The sequence below is a fragment of the Drosophila elegans genome, unplaced genomic scaffold, assembly GCF_018152505.1.
Source record: "Drosophila elegans isolate 14027-0461.03 unplaced genomic scaffold, ASM1815250v1 contig_767, whole genome shotgun sequence".
Lineage (NCBI taxonomy): Eukaryota > Metazoa > Arthropoda > Insecta > Diptera > Drosophilidae > Drosophila > Drosophila elegans.
The window spans coordinates 230,928-252,366 of record NW_024546120.1 but is presented as its reverse complement, the minus strand read 5'-3'; the positions used below and the strand labels follow the sequence as shown (position 1 = coordinate 252,366).

The 21,439-nt window shown below is 42.3% G+C and overlaps 1 protein-coding gene across 1 annotated transcript in view; it reads left to right on the top strand.

Moving 5' to 3' along the window:
• LOC108145645 (double-strand-break repair protein rad21-like protein 1) overlaps window positions 1-12,937 on the top strand; it is a 185,593-nt gene extending 172,656 nt beyond the window's left edge. The window contains exon 8 of the mRNA XM_041710105.1: window positions 12,839-12,937. Within this exon, the coding sequence (XP_041566039.1) occupies window positions 12,839-12,922 (84 nt within the window). The 3' untranslated portion in view covers window positions 12,923-12,937. The remainder of the gene's footprint in view (window positions 1-12,838) is intronic.
• Window positions 12,938-21,439: the final 8,502 nt, after the last annotated feature.

Sequence of the window (21,439 nt, the reverse complement as noted above, 5' to 3'; positions counted from 1 at the left end):
AATATAATCGACCCGTGTCGTTATTGCTGCAATCAAGATGAGTGTTTGCGCACTTGGCGCTGATATTTAAATTGAAGTTACAAGTTGTAGGGCGAGAGCGGGAGCCAATAAAGCTCTCGTTCGTTCACTCTTGCGAATTCGCCCCGTCTCTCGTCACCTTAGCTTAAGTTACAAACAATTACTTAACAAACACACACAAGCAAATTATTCGTTTCGGTTCGGGTAACAAATTAAGTTGAGAAAAGTTGTTGATGCATCGAGCCGTACTTCCACGCAGGTTGCGTTGAATGACATCTTGAGGAGCTGTACTCGACCCTGCTTCGGTTTAGAATGCATAAGTTTGCCCTTGCGGCTGACGTCAAAAAGATGTATCGCCAAGTGAAGTTGGGCGAAGCTGACCGAAACTTTCAACTCACAGTATGGACTCCTTCCGAATGAATGATTTATATGTTGACGATTTGTTGACTGGCGCCGGCTGCGTTGAGGACCTGCAAAATCTTCGAGACGAAGTTTCTTAGGTCTTGCAAGAGGCAGGTTTTGAATTCGCAAAGTAGTTTTCAAACTGCCCAGAGTTATCCCCATCTGACAACGCTGTAATGCCACTTACGGTAAACTCAGACGTAACTAAGACTGGTTACCGGTTAATGATTACTTTCAGTTTCGAAAATTAGACTGGGACAAGTCGCTACCGATGCAGTTGCTTACATCATAGGAGTCGTTTAAAGTGACGCTTCTGCAGCTGCCGGATCACACAGATCCACAATTCCCGATTCAAATACATAATTTCCATGCGAATTTATAGAGCGTGCATCCACGTTCGTATTCAAACTGTTGTTGGGTTGAAAGTGTCTTTATTGACCGCAAAATCAAAAGTAGCTCCCCTCAAGACGAAAACTTTGCCTCGCCTTGAGCTGTATGCGATCTGCCTCTATTATTGTGTCAGGCCATTGCTAAATTGTCCTTTTCGTCGCACCTCAAGCTTCTGTGAGTGTTCTTGACGGTTTTCCGTTTTATTCTAAGGTGCAGAGAGGTGTCGAAAAAAATATTTCTCCAAGAGAACTGGATTTTGCTTTTGAGAATATTGTTGAAGCTATCCAATTTCACAAATTCAGGGACGACATAAGTAAAATTCGGAAAAATAAACCGATAGCATCGAATATTCAAAATCTAAAACCTTTTATTCAGAAAAATAAATTAGATTCGTGTTCCTCGACATTGCTACGATTTAGGGGTCGGTTATTGAATGTTCCTATCTCGTACGAAGCCAAATTGTCGTTGTTACTGCCTAAAAGCTTCCCTGTGTCACACTGGCCCACGAGCTCTCGTAAGTCGTCTGGGCGAGAAAATATCGCTAGTTAATGCTCAAGAAGTCTGCCGACCAACAGTTCCGTCGTGTATGCAATGCTTTCGCTGCAAGCCGAAACTCTTGACGCAAATTATGGGGAACTGGCCTTGTTCGTTTGTATTGCGTTCAAAGCGGCCCACTAAGAATTAGTGTCTGACCTAACCACTGATACGTTCTTGTTGGCATTTCAAAGGTTCGTGAGTCGTCGCGGGATTCCGTAGAAGGCGTAGTGTGACAACGCCACCATCTTCGTCACGTCTAGAGGAGCAGGGGGCGGTATCGAAACATTCGCAACTGTATATATAGGACAATAGTTGGCCAGATCGTACCACACTATCCTATAGCTTTCATACCTTTTTGTTTTTACATTTTTTTTAAGATTAAGATTTAAAAAAATGTCGGAGAACTAAATTCATCCCCTTGCAAGTCGTCATTGCTGGTGAATTGATCGTTTGGTTCTTGATTGCCTGAACTTAACTCTGGCAAATGCAGCGGGTCTGCGATGCTTTTGTTGCTCATAATTCTCTCTTAAGGACCAAACAAGTGTCTATCTCACGCCACGCTACAAACCAGAAGGATAAAAAAAGAGACCAGACCTAGCAACGCATTCAAAGCCACACTCGGCCTCAGCTCGCAAACTGAGTCCCCATTCTACCAAAACTAGTATTTAGTATATCTAGTATACCAGCACAATCCATGGTCATATCTGTCGAGATGCTGCACTACATACTCTCCGACACGGCCATTCTGACATAGACACGTCCTCGTGTCTACAATAAACCTCTTAGTTTTATTCCAACATTATAATACTATTAAATACTTCAGAAAAACTTAACCAAGTAATCTCAATTTCATAGAATATTTCAAATCATTACGTTTTCTTATAAACCATTTCTTTCATTTACATTTCCAGTCAAAAGATCATTTAAACATCAAATTATAAATTAATCATTACAAATCATTAAGTCATAATCCATGAAACATAACTTGTCTTATACTAGCCAACTTTTGAATATTCATCAATCGCCAAACCCATTAGCTCACGCATTTTATTGTGCTCTCAGCTCGTCCATCGCCCAACACTAAGCTTCTCGAATTCTTCAACCACATCGCTCGTCCATCGCCCAATACTTGGCTTCACGAATTCATCAACCACATAGCTCGTCCATCGCCGAATACTCGGCTTCACGAATTTATCAACCACATCGCTCGTCCATCGCCCAATACTTGGCTTCACGAATTCATCAACCACATCGCTCGTCCATCGCCCAATACTTGGCTTCACGAATTTATCAACCACATCGCTCGTCCATCGCCCAACACTTGGCTTCATGAATTCATCAACCACATCGCTCGTCCATTCACTAGTCAAGCTTCGCCGCTGGTCGGCAATTAGACGTGTTGTCACACCTTAAATGACTATCGTAGATTTCAGTGGGTTAATACAAGTATAAGCATCAATAGGGAAGGTGCAAAACAAATAAACAAACTTAGTAAAAGCATCAATTGGAAACTAATGATCAAAAATAATCAACACTGGCTTGTTCGTTAATACAGTGATTATTCTTTTGCTAATTTCTTAGTGCTCTACACTCCAAAACGAGCTATTATTTTCAGATAAGAGGAAATATAAAGGGTTCAAAAATTGTGCAAAAACCTCGGAGGAAATTTGCGAAATTACGACATCAAACCGATGAGCTGTCGTAATGTAGCGATTGATTTCGATGTTGCTTTAACTTTCGCCGCGTTAACCTCATAACCAATGTCCCGAACTATAGTTTTCAGAAAGAAACACTTTGAATTGTTTAAAAAAAATCCATCTTTCACTAAAATTTCTATTTCTATTGATTTCGATTTTGCTTTAATTTTCCGCCGCGTTTACCTCATAACCAATGTACCGAACTATTGTTTTCAGAAAGAAACATTTTGAAATGTTAAATAAAAATTCATCTTTCACTAAAATTTCTATAAAAATTTCCATCCGTTCTTTAAAACACAGAGAAAGCGTTCTTTAATCTAAATGGCATCGATAGAAATTCGTTCTTCCGATCAGGTGTAACAAAAGCAGTATTTAATTGTTCCGAGTGCATTGGAATCTAATGATATTCACTAGACATGACAAGAGAAGTAAAATAATTTGCTCCCCAAAGTTTAGCTACTTTATCTGATATCAGAGGTAATGAAATTTTATCAGCTACTGTATTTTTATTTAATTCCCGATAATCAACTCAAAGTTTTGCTGAACCATTTATTTTATATTTACAAATAACAAATGGAGATTTACTACGTCTGATAACTTTATACTCATAATTCTCTATTTTTGCCACGTACTAGCGCCCTCTCACTTGGACCAAATCTATTTGGTCGCTTTTGAACAGTCTTAGTTGATTCAACCAGTCAAATGCAACAAAAAAAAAAAACAAAAACTATACCAAAAACATTGAACCAATATTTGTCTGCCAATGACAATATTATTTTTGATTCCACAATCTGGTACTATGTGAAACAAAACTACCAAAGAATTACCATCAACAATGATATTAATCTTGATTTTCGAAGTACTGTAGTACTGTACTTTTTTTAATTAATAAACACTTAGCTTCCGGATCAAATGTTATTGGAAATCTCTCACCATTAACCAGCATACTCAATTTAGGCTCCACCATAGTGCACAGCTCCACTCTCTTCCGATCTTACTCCCAATCCGGTATTCTGCACTTTTTTGGGACAATTTGTGGCAATGTGCCCCGGCTCCTGGCATTTGTAACAAGTTAAATTTGCACTTCCATGATGAGGCTGCCCAGAACGCCGTTCCTTTTCAGTTGATGAAAACTAAAATCCTAGTCCAGATCTACAGTCTTGCTTTTTATGTCCACACTGATAACAATTTTAGTTCCGCAGTTTTAGCCCGCTTGGTCTCCGGTTCCCAGTTTGGTGCAATAGGACGCTCCTTCAGCGCAGAGAATACTTGCAGCTCCGCTTGCAGCTCACGTCGATTGCTGACATGCGTTGTGTGTATCATTCGTTGTAAACGCCGGTCGAAATTAGCCATATGTCCAAGAATCAAAGCGATGGAAATTTGTTCACAATTTAAATTACGCAATTTTGTGAACAGTGACGTCTCGCTGCGGCTCGCAAAAACAGGTAAGCTCTCACCGTTCCTTGGGCGACTATTTAGAAGATTAAAAATAACAGCGGCTGGCGTCTCTGAAGTCTCGAAACAGTGCTCAAACAGAAAATTCCGGTTTTGTTGCTCCAACAACGCGAAGACATCCCTTGACAAAGTTTGGTTAGGGCCGAATCCCACTTCTGATGTCGGAGAACTAAATTCATCCCCTTGTAAGTCGTCATTGCTGGTGAATTGATCGTTTGGTTCTTGATTGCCTGAACTTAATTCTGGCAAACGCAGCGAGTCTTCGATGCTTTTGTTGCTCATAATTCTCTCTTAAGGACCAAACACGTGTCTATCTCACGCCACGCTACAAACCAGAAGGATAAAAAAAAGAGACCAGACCTAGCAACGCATTCGAAGCCACATTCGGCCTCAGCTCGCAAACTGAGTCCCCATTCTACCAAAACTAGTATTTAGCATATCTAGTATACCAGCACAATCCATGGTCATATCTCTCGAGATGCTGCACTACATACTCTCCGACAAATAGTTAAAATCGCACAACAATATCATCTAGCTTTTATTGATACGACACAGAACAGGAAATAACAAGCTTTTATTTTAAAGAAAAGAATAAAAACACAAAACATAACTCAAAAATAACAACAAACGAAAATACAATCCAAGAAACGGCAACAAACTACAACACACAGGAGAAGCATGTCTTTCTTTAAAAATTGAGGTTATGTTACCCTTTTGTATAATTGCAAGCCGTTCGGCAACTTTTGGCACTTGAATTAAACATTCTTATATTCTTAAAATGCTTAAGAATATTATACAAAATGATTTTTTGTGCCAAAGAATGCCATCACAACTACAACTCTAACCAAACACAGAAATTACAAACCAAGAAAGCTCACAATTATGTACTAAATACAATATTGATTTACACAAAACACAACACATATAATTTTTTTGTAAAATGAAACTTAATATCATTATTTAAAATTCATTGCACAAAACCTTGTTTTTAATAAGCTTAAACAATTTTTTTAGGTAAAGCTTTCCTTGCACGTTGCTGAAATACCCAATAAATATCATGCTATCTCTTTCGATGCTATTCTACTATTTACATATACTGTAACGACCTGATTTCTATGTATTCTCGCTCGCTACGTTAACGGGCGGCTAGCTCAGAGATTTTATTGGTTCGTTCCACCAAATTTATATTGGGTGATTGCTTTTGACCAATAAGTAACGCAAGAGTTCTGTTGGGATCGTACAAGCCTCGCGGCTCTTCAGCTGCTGCTCCTCGTCGTCGTCGTCTACGGCGTCGCTCCTCGTCGTCGACTGCTTGCTGGTATCTGACTCGTGACGGCTCTTTTGAGACTCTGGATATTATGCGAACCTCACTGTCGGGACCGGCAAGGTGTTCTGCCTTTTCGCCTAGCCACCTTTATCGCAGGCTCCCTAAGGTGGTCCGGATTGTGTCGGCAAGGTGTATCGCCTAGCAGGTAGAACTAGGTTCGACCTTCGGCCACCTTTATCGCAGTGGAGTACGCAAGGACTCCCTGAGCTCGATTTAACCACGGCCTAGCACCCGTTAGATCTCAGCGTTGAAGCCTCAGCCTTGTAGACTCTCAGTCGTTCGGCGTCTCGACTTTTCAGCGTCTCGATCTTGATCCTGGTACTCGGCACTTGATTAACTTGCTACCGGTCTCGCGTACTCGCGCACTCGCTCTGATTCTCGCACTATTACTTCCTCCGTGTGCTGCGCTTGCGCCGCCTTTTATAGCCTGTGATGGTCCCGTTATTTCCCTTTTCCAGCTCGCGTGATCGGGTCTAAGGTCCACTGCCGCACCGTTAGTTCACGGTGCGTCCTCTTTGTGTGGGTCCGAAGTCCGCCAATTTACCGTTCTACCCTGTTGCCCTTGCCGTGTGAGGGTCCAGTGTCCAGCGTGGTACCGTTAATTCACAGTGTCTCCGCTTTGCCCGGGTCCAAGGTCTGTTGTTTACTGTTTGACCTCATTGCCCTTGACTCCTCCGGCATTCTCGCCTCCTTCGCTGTTGCTATGCAGCTCTCCTGCATCGGAATTTGTGGGGAGTTTTAAGACTCCTCACATTCCCCCTTTCTTCGGAAATGTTATGAAAGTGGTGATCTCCCCGCCCCTGTTGTTCGTTCATTCAAATTCTCCGCCAAACTCGTTCTCCTCGTGACCCCATACAGTTCCCCAAAAGACTTCAACTTTCCCTAAACTGTCCTCGTAAGACTCCCCCCAGACAGCGCTCTGAAAGACCTTTAACTTTCCCATGGCTGTGCTGCGTTAGCCTGTTCCCCAGACAGTTCCTCGAAAGACTTCAACTTTCCCAAACTGCATCTCGTTCCTTAGACAGCTCCCCGCGTAGAATTGGAATTTTCCGCCCAGACATTTCCCCGTGTTTGAAATCACCATTCCGATTCCCGTCGTCTGGCCACTCTACTGACCACGTCTCGACCGCACTTATTGATAGTGGGTCCAGCATTGCCATCGTTGTTGCCGTTATCGTTATCGTTTCCGTTGTCTTAAGTTGCCTCCGTGTGACCGTTTCTTGAGAAATCCAGTATTTTTGTACCCATCGATCGCAACTATCGATCGACCGCCTATCGCCTGGCGCCCCCGTCCCTAATTTCCTCACGGAATCGTTGTTTTGGAAAAACTGGTGAGTAAAGTTCATGCTTGTAATTTTACTCTCACTAACGACTTTATTCTTTACAGCGACCCATGACCATGATGCCCCTGTCACGTCTCGGGGTGCTGACCTTGGACCGTGTGCCCCCCGTGTACACGCCTCCTACGCGACCCGTGTGTGCCTGTGTGTGTGTGCTTGACCGTTAATTTCGATTCCGTGTATCGTCCTCCCCCTTTCTTCGGTTTGGGTACAGTGCTTCTCCGATACGCCGGATTTGTTGAGACTGCCCCTCTTTGCATTGCGGTTTTAACTGGCTTATGTGTGTTTTTCTTTCTTTGCCTTTGTGTTCGTGCCACAGGTTGCAAATAACCGGAGAGTCGAAATTAATTATTTTAAACGGTCCCTCGTATCTGGGGGCCAGTTTCGCCGCGAATCCTTCTGCCGCCTTGGATAGGTGGTGCTTCTTGGCCCATACCGTGTCTCCGATCTGTGGTTTCCAAGGGCGCCTCCGGAGATTGTAGTGGCGCGCCTGATCCTGCGCCGCCTACTCCATGTTCCGTCTGACCAGCTCGAATATTTCGTTTATTTTTTCCGCATTTTCCGACGGGGTCTGGATTTCCCTTCCTGTGCCGGTGGTTTCTTCATCAAACAACGCGCTCGGTAACCTGGGCTCTCTACCCTGCGTGACGAATGCCGGTGAATTTCCTGTGGACTCGGCTACACTAGTGTTCACGGCCAGCTGCAATTCTGACCATTTCTCATCCCACGTTCTCTGGTTTTGTCCGGCAAACTGGGCGATCATTGTTTTTACAGTTCTATTGGCCCTCTCCGTGGAATTTTCTTGTCGTGTGTACGGGGCTGTGAACTGGTGCCGCACTCCCAACTCTGTCAAGAACCGCTTGAACGCCCTGCTCGGGATTTGCACCCCGTTATCGGTGATCAAGACCTTCGGCACGCCGTCTTGAGACAATCCTTTCCCGGATTGCCTTTTCCAGCGTCTCTGTGGTAGCCCTACGCATTGGCACTATTTCTGTCCACTTCGAGAACTAATCTACGAGCACTAGTAGCATCGAGTTCCCGTATTTCGACCGAGGAAGCGGACCAACGAAATCGTGCCTCCTAATGTCGCGGTGCATGCCCGGCCAATAATTCCTCGCTGCCACCCTCGCAATCGTCTTCCGGCTGCCCATGTGTCCGGCCGTCGGCATATCGTGGTTCTCGGCCATGACTCGCTGCCTTGACCCGATTGGTACGCATAGCTTCCATGCGACCACATCCTCGTTGCCTGCTCTGTGAGGAATGTGCCGGTACAGCCGGTCGGCCTCCACTAAATAGTCCGGATATTTTTGGGGGTTCTGTGCTATCTTGCCCCTTATGTCCCTTATCCAGCTACATTCGGCTTGTTTTGCTGGCTGACCAGGTGACTTCGTTTTCAACCTTCGGCAGGTTTCAGGTAAGGGCTGCTGCGACAGTGCGTCCGCCACAATATTGAGCTGACCTTTCCTGTATGTGATTTCGAAGTCATATTGCTGGAGCTCCAGTGCCCACCATGCTATTCAACCACTTCAGGGCCATGTGATCTGTTATCACTTTGAAGTGGTATCCCTCCAGATATGGCTTTAAATCCCTTATGGTCCACACGATTGCTAAACATTCCTTTTCAGTGGCGGTGTAATTCTTTTCCGACCCGTTTAGGGTCCGGCTGGAATAGGAGATCACCCGCTCACCCTGATCGGAATTTTGAGTGAGAATGGCGCCCAGACCGGCGTCATCGGTCTGTAGCACAAACGGCTTTGTAAAATCCGGGTATGCCAAAATTGGGTCGGCGACCAATCTTGCCTTGACAGCTTCAAGGCCTGCTGGTGGTCGTCGGTCCATTCCCATTTGACACCCTTTCGGAGAAGGGCGTTCAGCAGATGCACTAGCGTGGCAAAATCTGGCACAAAACGCCTGTACCACGACGCCACTCCCAAATACTGCCGCAGTTCTTTGGCAGTTGCCGGTGGTTTTAGCATTGCTATCGCTGATACCTTTTCCGGATCCGTCCCGATGTAGTCTGTAATGCGATGCCCTAAGTATTGAAGTTCCTTCCTGAAGAATTTATACTTATCAGCGTTTAATTTCAGGTTCGCCGCTCGCAGTCTTCTGAATACTTCCTTTAGGTTCCGCATGTGCTCTTCTAGCGTCCGTCCGAGGACGATTATATCGTCCTGATACGCGAAAGCGTGTCGCATCATTTCGGGTCCAATTACCTGGTCAAACGCCCGCTGGAATGTTGCTGATGCCGAGTTAAACCAAAAGGCATATCTTTCCATTGAAATAGGCTTTTCCCTGGCACAGTGAATGCGGTGTACTGCCTTCTGGCTGCTTCCAACGGTGTTTGTAGGTTTATTGATTTTTTATTATTTATATATGTGGTTGCCCCTAGAACATAATCTAGTGACAGTAGGACGCTTAACCAACACTTGAATTGGTTTAACTCGGAGAAAATCATGCATATGAGGGCCAAAGACACAGCGATGCTCACTCGTAGAATGCAGAGTAATTGAATACACAAGGATTACTTGAGTACTGATTTTATTAGCGTTGAGGTCGGGTTTATATACACGATTTCAGAGTCAAGGGGGCCACCATTGCACAGAAGTGGAATGGGGTTGTTAGTTAAAAATACATTGCAATGCTTAGGTTCTAAGATATACAAAGTCTACATATTTGTCTCCCACACAGGAAATTTATAGGCTAGAGTTAGTAAAAATAGATTTCGGGTTTTGAAGGTAAAGCAGGCAGAGCTAGCGCTGCCTGTATGCGTCGACTGAAGTGGTGTGCTAACAAACGGTATCTGCCAGTACCCGTCCTTTATGTTGAGGCTGCTTATATATTTAGCTTCTCGGAGTTGGTCCAGGATGTAGTTGATCATCGGCATTGGATATGCATCCTTCACGGACTTTGCGTTGATCTGCCTGAAATCCACACAGAGCCTCCATTTCCCGGTCTTCTTTCTTACCATGACTATTGGTGAGCTGTACGGACTCCTTGACGGTTCGATGCAGCCCTTTTCAAGTAGCTCGTCTACTTTGGCGTTGATCTCGCACTGCATTTTCGGATTCTTCGGATAGTACCGCTGTTTGACCGGCTGATCGTCCTTCATGGTGATCCTGTGTACTGCCACGTTTGACGTGCCTTGCAGATTTTCCAGGCTCTCCAACTCGGACTTTAAAAACTGGTCCACATCCTTCTCCGAAAATTCCTACGCGGCTTCCACGACTGCTACCGACAGTTTTTCCTCCAGCCAGGCTCGGTTTCTGTCCCTCGCCGGTATCATCACTCTCTGACCTGCGTATTTCACCTCGGCTCCGATTTTGGCGAGGAAGTTCCATCCTAGCACCAGTTCGTCGATCAATCCTGGGAGGATCAGCAGCTCCATTGACACTTTTCTTGTGCCAAGTCCGATTTGAATTTCTAGCTGCGATTTTACATCTCCGCATATACCGTCCGCCATCCGTACTTGCCTCTTTGTGGGTCCAACCTTACCTGCCGCCTGCAGCCTGTGCGCCAGCTCTTTGCTGATGAAACTCGCTGTCGCGCCGGTGTCCACCGTGGCCTTAACGTTCGCGTTACCTATGAGCACTGTGGCGGACAGTTGCATTTCTTCCGCCTTCAGGTCGCGCATTATTTTTGAGAGGCAGCACCTTACTATCCCTGGCCGCCCCTCGGAGGCTGGGATCGTTGCGCGTTTCCCGAACAGTACTCCACCGTTCGGACGCCTATCTGTCCGCATTGCCAGCAGAATGTGAGTCGCCGGTTCCGGCACTCCTTCCTTCAATGGTCCGCACCCCCGCATCTGCGACACGCGTTGGCCGGATTCTGTATAAATCCACTGCGATCGGCTGGTGGTCCGTGTTCCTGCGGCATATGCCTCCGTCGCGCCTCCGTGTCCTCCTGGCACCGTCTACAGACCGCACCCTGCTCTGCCCTTGGCCTTGGCACTGGGCGGTTCTGTGTCCTCTGGGAGTGGTTTTCCGTTTCAAACTTCTCCCGTTGCTCCTTCAGCTCCTTGAACTCGTCTGCCAGCGCCATCAGGGTGTCCAGGTGCCGACACTCGTACGGCCGTATAAACATTCGGAGGGCCGGCGTGCTGTTCTCCTTCATTCTGTTCACGACTTCTTTGGCAGACATACCCAGGGGCAGCATCAACGTCTGAATGTCCACCATGTAATCTTTAAATTTTTCCCCGTATGTCTGCCTCCGCTGCCTAACCTGGTCCACAAGCTTCTCCATGTAGCCTCGAGGAAGGAAATATCCTTGGAAGCTGAATATGAAGTCTCCCCAGTTGTCCCACTGCCGGTTTTTGGCTATGAACCACTTAAGGGCTCTGCCCTGCAGCAGCTCCGGCATTGCTCGTGGGATCTGGCTTATATCCAGACCATATGTCATGGCTGACCACTCCACCTGCTCCAGGAACTCCAGTGGCTTGTCGTTGCCGTCATACCGAAAGTTCCACTCTCGGACTTGCTTGGCCACCTTGGCGTAGTCCTGCGGATGTGGCCGTTCGCTTTCTGTCCTCTCGCGGCTGCCTTCTCGCTGCCTGCCGTCGCTTGCCATGCTCTGAATATCCAGGCTTGCTATAAGGCCTAAGTTTGAATTTTAGGACCGGCAGCTTCCGGAATTTGACCTCCAGACCTGCCACTAACTCTGCCACGACCGGGTTTTCTGTTATGCGGTCAACCGTCTCTGCCAGGGTCTTGCTCATCGCCTCTACCGAGCCCTCGAGTTCTATTCCCAGAACATTGCTCACCTCGGCGAAGTCCCCCTTCCTGAGATTATAAATCCAGGACTTCCCCATCTTTGATCATTTGTTCTCTTTGTCAGGGCAATCACTCATGGGCGCCAGATGTAACGTCCTGATAGAGGTAGAGCGAGGTTCTGGCTTTTCGCCTAGCCACTTTTATCGCAGGCTCCCTAAGTTGGTCCGGATTGTGTCGGCAAGGTGTATCGCCTAGCAGGTAGAACTAGGTTCGACCTTCGGCCCCCTTTATCGCAGACTCCACGCAAGGACTCCCTGAGCTCGATTTAACCACGGCCTAGCAGCCGTTGAATCTCAGCGTTGAAACCTCAGCCTTGTAGACTCTCAGTCGTTCGGCGTCTCGACTTTTCAGCGCCTCGATCTTGATCCTGGTACTCGGCACTTGATTAACTTGCTACCGGTCTTGCGTACTCGCGCACTTGCTCTGATTCTCGCACTATTACTTCCTCCGTGTGCTGCGCTTGCGCCGCCTTTTATAGCCTGTGATGGTCCCGTTATTTCCCTTTTCCAGCTCGCGTGATCGGGTCTAAGGTCCACTGCCGCACCGTTAGTTCACGGTGCGTCCTCTTTGTGTGGGTCCGAAGTCCGCCAATTTACCGTTCTACCCTGTTGCCCTTGCCGTGTGAGGGTCCAATGTCCAGCGTGGTACCGTTAATTCACAGTGTCTCCGCTTTGCCCGGATCCAAGGTCCGTTGTTTACCGTTTGACCTCGTTGCCCTTGATTCCTCCGGCATTCTCGCCTCCTTCGCTTTTGTTATGCAGCTCTCCTGAATCGGAATTTGTGGGGTGTTTTAAGACTCCTCACAAAACTTTTTTTGTAAAATGGAACTTAATACCTTTATTTAAAATATTAAGCACTTTCATTGCACAAAACCTTGTTTTTAATATGCTTAAACATTTTTTTTAGGAAAAGCTTCCCTTCCACGTTGCCGAAATACCCAATAAATATCATGCTCTCTCTTTCGATGCTATTCTTGAAGAGGACAGATAGAGCAAAACAAAAAGATGAATAAATTCAAATAGCTAGACCAATTATAAATAAGGATTGGTACATTTAAAGTCATAATTTTCACATTGATTTTTTTATATTTATGACCTATGGAACCTACCAATATGCGATGGCGAAGGGTCTCGTCTCTCAGGCACAGGTTTTCGGAGCGATGGTCCCGGGAGTACATTTCTAGCCTCCAGCAACGGCCCAAGTGGCAACAAGGGGAGCCTAAAATCGTCGTGGGAGCGCTTGTCGTCGTCGCTGAAGACAACCTTCTGCCCCAGCAGTGGAGGGTGGGCCGTGTGCTAGCGGTTTTTAATGTATTTTAAATATAAGTAAAAATACAAATTTTGTTTTTTATTAGTATTAATTTGGTGAATAATTTCGATTTTCATGTCTGAAAGCAACTTTTAGGTCAAAGATAACAACAAATTTAAGGTTTGAAAAGAACTGTAGGCTTTTAAAATTCATTGTTTCATTCGGCCTACAACCGCATTTATCTCTTAATATAACTGGTCGCGTTTTTTGTCGATGATTAAACTAGAGTTTCAGTCTTAAGAGCATAATTCCAAAATGGACGGCGTTAGTTATCAGTTGACAAGATGAAGTCACCAAGTGACCTCAAACAGCTCCAACACAAGATTAGTAAAAACTGTTAGATAGGTTTTGCTTATTTCAAAGACATGAATCGCTTCTCCGAATATGGTGGGGATAGTGGTTATATGAATTTTCATTTCATTACATGTACTATAAATGTACATAAATCGAACTATCTTATAGAAAGCTTGTGGTCAGCAGTATAATCTATAAAAAGAACATGCCCATGGTAGTCAACATGCTTAGTCAACATGCTTAGTCAACATGCATGCCTTTTTTAATAAGACCAAAATTTTAATTTGTTCTGTGAATTATAAGTTAACCAAAATTGTAGCGCTAGGATATAACAAAATAAATAAATACCATTTTAAACTACGAGTACATACAATTTTTCTCAGACTCGCGTCCTTAAATTTTTTGATCAAAATTTCGAAATATTTATGTAAAAATTGGTTTTGATTTTAAAAGTGTGTATGTTTTTGTATGCTCACATAGGAATTTAAACAGTTACTTTTACGGTACGCGCCGGAATCTATACAGTTTCAATAATACATTTTTGAGACAACATTTTATTTTAATATTTAAATAATCGATCATTGCATTTTTGTAAACATCAGCTACTTTTTATAAATATTTCTTATTCTCTTAAACAATCTTGTTGTCTCAGTTTTTTTTCGAATGGGGGGAACATTGCCTGCTTTTCCCCGAAGAATTTTACCCGGCTTAGCCCCGCCCAGAGGCCCAGTCTATAGGAGTCTTCATCACCTGCTTTTTTTCCTTAAAATTCTCCCCGAAGCTGGAGTCAGCAAAGGCAAACATCGTCTGATCTTCCCTGAAGAAATATAATCGACCCGTGTCGTTATTGCTGCAATCAAGATGAGTGTTTGCGCACTTGGCGCTGATATTTAAATTGAAGTTACAAGTTGTAGGGCGAGAGCGGGTGCCAATAAAGCTTTCGTTCGTTCACTCTTGCGAATTCGCCTCGTCTCTCGTCACCTTAGCTTAAGTTACAAACAATTACTTAACAAACACACACAAGCAAATTATTCGTTTCGGTTCGGGTAACAAATTAAGTTGAGAAAAGTTGTTGATGCATCGAGCCGTACTTCCACGCAGGTAGCGTTGAATGACATCTTGAGGAGCTGTACTCGACCCTGCTTCGGTTTAGAATGCATAAGTTTGCCCTTGCGGCTGACGACAAAAAAATGTATCGCCAAGTGATGTTGGACGAAGCTGACCGAAACTTTCAACTCATCGTATGGACTCTTTCCGAATGAATGATTTATATGTTGACGATTTGTTGACTGGCGCCGGCTGCGTTGAGGACCTGCAAAATCTTCGAGACGAAGTTTCTCAGGTCTTGCAAGAGGCAGGTTTCGAATTGGCAAAGTAGTTTTCAAACTGCCGGTTAATGATTACTTTCAATTTCGAAAATTAGACTGGGACGAGTCGCTACCGATGCAGTTGCTTACATCATAGGAGTCGTTTAAAGTGACGCTTCTGCAGCTGCCGGATCACACAGATCCACAATTCCCGATTCAAGTACATAATTTCCATTCGAATTTATAGAGCGTGCATCCACGTTCTTACTCAAACTATTGTTGGGTTGAAAGTTATCTCTCTTTATCATATACGACTTGGTTAGCATATAAGGTATCTCTTTCTAAGTCAATGTGCGCTCCCTCAACGAGAAAACGGTGAGAGAGAAAACTAAAAATGAGGGTTGTTTATAGCTGCCTGCGAGCAGCATATTGAATGTGAAACCGAAGTAACCAATATCATCCTTACTCTCTGCAGCACTCGGTAAGTATTTGTATGCCAATTATTAACGAAGAAACAGTACTTGATAAGAAATAGTATTTGATATTTATTATTAATTTATTTTTGTCTCAAGGATGGGTAATCTTTAAAGATACGAGTTTGATGGTTTCCGATATGCATCGATACCTCGCATGCACTATGCATTGTAAAACGCGAAGAAAGACCTTTTTTTCCAAAACACTTACGTACTAAAACCAACCTCATACTATCTAGGGCTGGGTTTTTACCTTTATTTGTTTCAATGTTAATGCAAAGGTAACATACCTTTAATATGGAAGGAATCCACTTCAAAAAAAAGGTAGCAGATCAGACATTATAAATTACCAATATGGGAGCTATCAGAACCCTAATCAATCAGTTCAGAAGCAATCCCTGCTTTTTGCCTTGAGGGGACTTAACTGGAATCCACATCTTCACCTGCCGCCCTACATCATCACGCTCCGCCTTTTTTACTTGCCAACCTTGCAGGACCGGAGAACATGCAATGGTGTTATATTTATATTTAAACTTATTAATAACTCTAGATCCTTGCTAAGTTATATTAATTTTTATGTTCCTCTTAGATTTAAAAGACAATTCCGCCCTATATTCCTGTCAATATGAAAGCCTAAATTACTCTCACGACCCGTTTTGAATTTTTTGTTCGGATTGAAACGACTGCAAAATCAATATTTCTAAAGTTATGACCTACCTTCACTTAAAACATTTGTAAGTCTCTGCCGCCGTCCACTTTGTGTGAGACGGAGCATATCGTAAAAAATAACTCCTACCAGGTCGGGGCCGAGACTACAATTAAAGTTTTTAATGTTGACAAGAATTTTTAACTTATGAAAATAAATAAACATAGGCTTGTCCTCTCCCAATGGTCCAATACACAGGTTTTTATTATTTTGAGGACCGTTCTCTTGACTAGGTAACACATACACTCGCTTTTTCTCAAAGTAATAGTGAAAGGCGTCCTTCTTAGGCGTGAATAACCTTTGATTTGACCACTAAAACTCTCTGTTCACCTACCAAACGGAACTCCCTAGTCTGGGAATATCGGCGAGCGGTCCACCGACTGGCCCTGTTGCCCGTTTTGAACTGAAGGACGTCGTCCCTTCAGAGGTGGCGGTGTTTGCCCACTTGGTGCTGTTATTTAAATTAAAGTTATTAGTTGTAGAGCGAGAACGGGAGCCAATAAAGTTTTCGTTCGTTCGCTTTTGCGAATTCGCTACGTCTCTCGCCACCTTAGCATAAGTTAGTTTCTAAGAGAAATTAGTAGAACATTAAAGTGATCATTTGAACTCTATCGAAACCACTCCCTTTCGTTGTCGCAATCTCGCTAAATCTTACACATTATTTCGCAATTAAATCCGCTGAATCCTACTCCAGTCACATAAGTTTCGCGTTTCGTTAATACAAACTAGTATTACATTTTTTGTATTAACAAACCTGAAATACTTTTTCCGCCTCCACACTTCGGTCTTCACCATAGACTATCAAAATGTACGTACTCGCTTTTACTTGTTTAAATTCGACTGTGTCTGATTTTGCAAACAATTACTTTATATGTCGGTGTGACCGGTGTTATCCTCATCGCGATCAATTCTATGCCCTATCAGTTCTCATCGCTCTTGATGTCGGCAATAACATTGAGTTTATCTCCGTCCGTGTTATTTTAATGTTTACATTTCTAGCTCATACATACCAAAACGATCTGACATTTTTATTTATATGCTTCACTTATCGGCAAGCCATACTGTTCAGTCTTAGGGATAATTATCACCTAGTTGTTTAAGGTGATTTTAATATACCCTTTTTTTATGGGTGCCCTTAAAAGATTCAAATTCTTGTAGCGCTAATAAGAGAGGAATAGATACGTTTTTGGCTACATCTAGGAATCGGCCTTGAGGTACTATTAGCACCACCTAGAGCTCGGAGGTAGAAGGTTCTGCCAGGGGTGAGAAGTCGATCTGAGAGCAACAGTGGCATGTGTCAATCTTCCCTAAAAATTCACCTTAGACTGCTCTGTGACTACCGCCAACTTTCCGGCGTGGGTAGCAGACTTTCCAATTTTGGCGGCGGAAGAGTAAAGTAATCTAGGGTGCAACTCGTTTGAAGTAAAGAGTAACCGCGAGTGCAGAACTCCAACCATCAAGGGGAAAATTTTGGACAAAATGTTCCTGCTCACGCAAACAGATGCGGTATAAGAATCTTGGAAACAATATTTGAAAAAAAAAAAATTAAAATTCAGAACTCAATGAAGAAGGTTGTTTCATTTAGTTGGCATCCCTAACAAAAAAAAGTTATTTTAAAGACATAGTAAAGAAATTTTAATAAAGGCATAATAATGGTCGATCAACAAATATTCAAATTTAGGGAATTCATTATTTTTTACACTCATTTCGGCTAAATTCATTTATAATTGATTGCATCATCTTGCTTCTTGCAAGAATCTGCTTACCATTATTTAAGTGTGGTTTTTACTTTGATTTTTCTTTCAACGTTCTGATGGCGGTCAGATTTAAGAGCTTTTTATGAGTCTATATTTAGAAAGCACCGAATGTGTTTCGGAAACGCACATATCAATGTGTCTAATCAGTGAACACTCTTAACCGAGGCTCTAATTAGACACATAATTTAGAGCGCTCCTAACTTTGCTTGCTGGGAGAGAGTTACAAAAACAAACACTAGGAGCAATGGCAAAGCAAGCACAAGAGAATGAATTTACAATAACAGTGCACAGGGATTAGACAATTTAAAATAAAATTAATAATACTCTAATATTGAGTACAGATTTATAGGAAAAACCCTAGTTTTTATTATTTCCGTCTTCGAACTTAGCAAACTGAAATGACTATTTTTTTCGCGCAGCAAAGGCGTACATATATTTCTATATTTGTTTATTGGATTCATTTAGTTTTGTCTGACGCTGTTGTCATTACTGTTGAATTTATTTATCCACTCACCATTAGCATCTCTCATAAATTTTGATTTACTTAATCCCAACTGTCAGACTTCTATTGCAAGAACTATGTTCTCCTGCTGCGCCAATAAATGCACTTACAATAACAAAACTACATAACGTCACTCATCCAGGCTGTATGGACTTTGGCCACATCGGTGCCCACATTTGTCAGCGATTAAAGCGTAAAATTGGTCTACTCTGGGCGCGTCCAACATGCAGACATCTGATAGTAGAGATGTCAGCATTTATGAGCGAAACACATCTGGAGTTTCAGGATCTGCGAATAAACTTTATTCTAGCTCAGCTTAAAGCTATAGGAACACGTTTTAAAAGTGAAATAGTGAAACCCGCAAATTAATACTAAAACTATAACTGTTCCAGATAATCCGTCACTAATGCAATTCAGTTCTATAGCTTAACCCCAAGGAAACATCTTTTCCGTTAACAGTGGAAATATTCATCCCATAGAGCTTCTTAGGTGCCAAGTCGGATTTTGTCCAGTATAACTCTGTTTGTTATCAGATTTATTTATAAGTATAAAGCTTATGTATATATTTTAAGAAAATCCTAAATTTATAGTTGTTGTTTCAGATCCGTTTGAATATTACACTTATCTCTTTTTGTCTCTTTGGTTAGCATACAAGCTATCTCTTTCTAAGTCAATGTGCGCTCCCTCAACGAGAAAACGGTGAGAGAGAAAACTAAAAATGAAGGTTGTTTTTAGCTGCCTGCGAGCAGCATATTGAATGTGAAACCGAAGTAACCAATATCATCTTTACTCTCTGCAGCACTCGGTAAGTATTTGTATGCCAATAATTAACGAAGAAATAGTATTTGATAATTTATAATTGATAAGAAATAGTATTTAATATTTAATAATAATTTAATTTTGTCTCAAGGATGGGTAATCTTTAAAGATACGAGTTTGATGGTTTCCGATATGCATCGATACCTCGCATGCACTATGCATTGTAAAACGCGAAGAAAGACTCTTATTTCCAAAACGCTTACGTACCAAAACCAACCTCATACTATCTTGGACTGGGTTTTTACCTTTATTTGTTTCAATATTAATGCCAAGATAGCGTACCTTCAATAGAAAGGAATCCACTCCAAAAATAGCAGGTCAGACATTATAAACTACCAGCTATTACGTGTTTTACAAACATCAGACGTAGGCGTTCTATTTAAACATCATCTTAATTTTGCCTTTCAAATTTGCATTATAGTGGAATAGGAAAAAGAGATTTTAGCGTTCATTAAACATTGGTCAAAGAGTTTACCGATCCTTACACCACTAGGCTTTTTTATATTTCGCTTGTTCGATCCTCAATATGGAAGCTATCAGAACCTTAATCAATCAGTTCAGAAGCAATCCCTACTGTTTGCCTTGAGGGGACTTTACTGGAGTCCTCATCTTCACCTGCCGCCCTACGTCAACAGACTCCGCCTATTGGACTTGCCAACCTTGCAGGACCGGAGAACATGCAATGGCGTAAGTTTATATTTAAACTTATTAATAACTCTAGATCCTTACTAATTAATTTTTGTGTTCCTCTTAGATTTACAAGACAATTCCGCCCTATATTCCTGTCACTATGAAAGTCTAATTTCGACTCTCACGACCCGTTTTGAATTCTTTGTTCGGATTGAAACGACTGCCAAATAAATATTTCTAAAGGTATGGCCTACCTTCACTTAAAACATTTGTAAATCTCTGCCGACGTCCACTCGGCATATCGTAAAAAATAACTCCTACCAGGTCGGAGCCGAGACTACAATAAAGGTTTTTAGGTTGTGATATCGTTCGGGTCTATTTGTTTTTGTAACTTCGTTCTCTTATCCTCTCTCTTTTTGATTATGTAGTCTTTTTCGTACATGATGTTTATGTTTGATTAGCAAGCTTAATATTTTCATATGATAGTAATGTGTGTGTTTGTCCAGTAATTGGTTTATGTCAAATTGTATGTCCTTATCGTCTGTAAGCAATTTGTGGCTCCTAGTTCCGTTTTTTTATGAATTTGGGTAATATTTTTGTCTTCCTTCATTTTAAAAGAAATTTAATGTTTGTATTTAACTTAGTTAATTTGGTTGACGTCAGTTGAAAATTGTCAATCGTTTAATTTCTGCATATCCCATTTTGGAGTGTTATGCTATCGGCGTGCCTTCCGATATTTTATCTAGCTGGTTTTGGCAACCTTTCCAAAGTATATTAATTGTTAGCCGGATCGAGGTCAGGATGTTGAAAAGAAAAACACAACATTATTTTAATTTTGGTTATTTGTCAATATGTTTCGGATTTTACGATTTTAATATTTTTAACAAACGAAAACAATTTACATTTGACATACATTTAATTTACACGTCTGCGTCCTGTGACGTGGAGTTGTTAATAAATTTTTCTTTCCCTAGTAAGTGTCTATATAAATGTGCGCAATTGTCAGTGTCCGTTTTGTAGTTCATCCGTATGTCTGTAGGTGTTTTTATGATATGTAGCATTTCTATGCTGAATCGTTTGGCATAGTGTTGTTCTTGTGATAAAATACTCGCCTCTTCAAAGTTCGGTGAGTGATTACTCTTGGCAAAAAAGGGTAAATCCGACTTTAAAATCGCTCAAAATCGCATCCATTTCAATTTAATTTCGTTCATCCGCACAATAAACTATTAAATAACTCAATTTAATTTATTTTTTACATCACTGAGTCTAGGCTTTACGCACCGCAAGATTCATTTTTTTTCTTTCAAAGACTCCGACCAACCGCCGTCACGTGATAAAAAAGTTCCAAGTACTCTTCAAATATCGGAATTTGTCGTGTAAAAAACTTGAATATTTATATTCACTCTGAAATTAGCAAAAAAAAATCGCAAAAATCTTTTTTTTCAGCGTTGGAAAGCACGTCTCTAATATTTAATATAGGGTATTTCCTTTGATGAAGATTTTAAAGCAGGCTATCAAAAAGTAACTCAAATCTTTTATTTGTCTTAATACTACCTCACGGTGAAGCCGTTGAATGTAAGGAATGAGAATGGGTAGGAATGCGTTAAAGTCGTTTTAAAATGTAGGCTCTGGCTTTGGCCTTACCCTTAAAGAAGACAAGGGAGTATAAAAGATTTGGCGGGCAGAAGAGGCTGCTTCGCTGTGGTGCAAA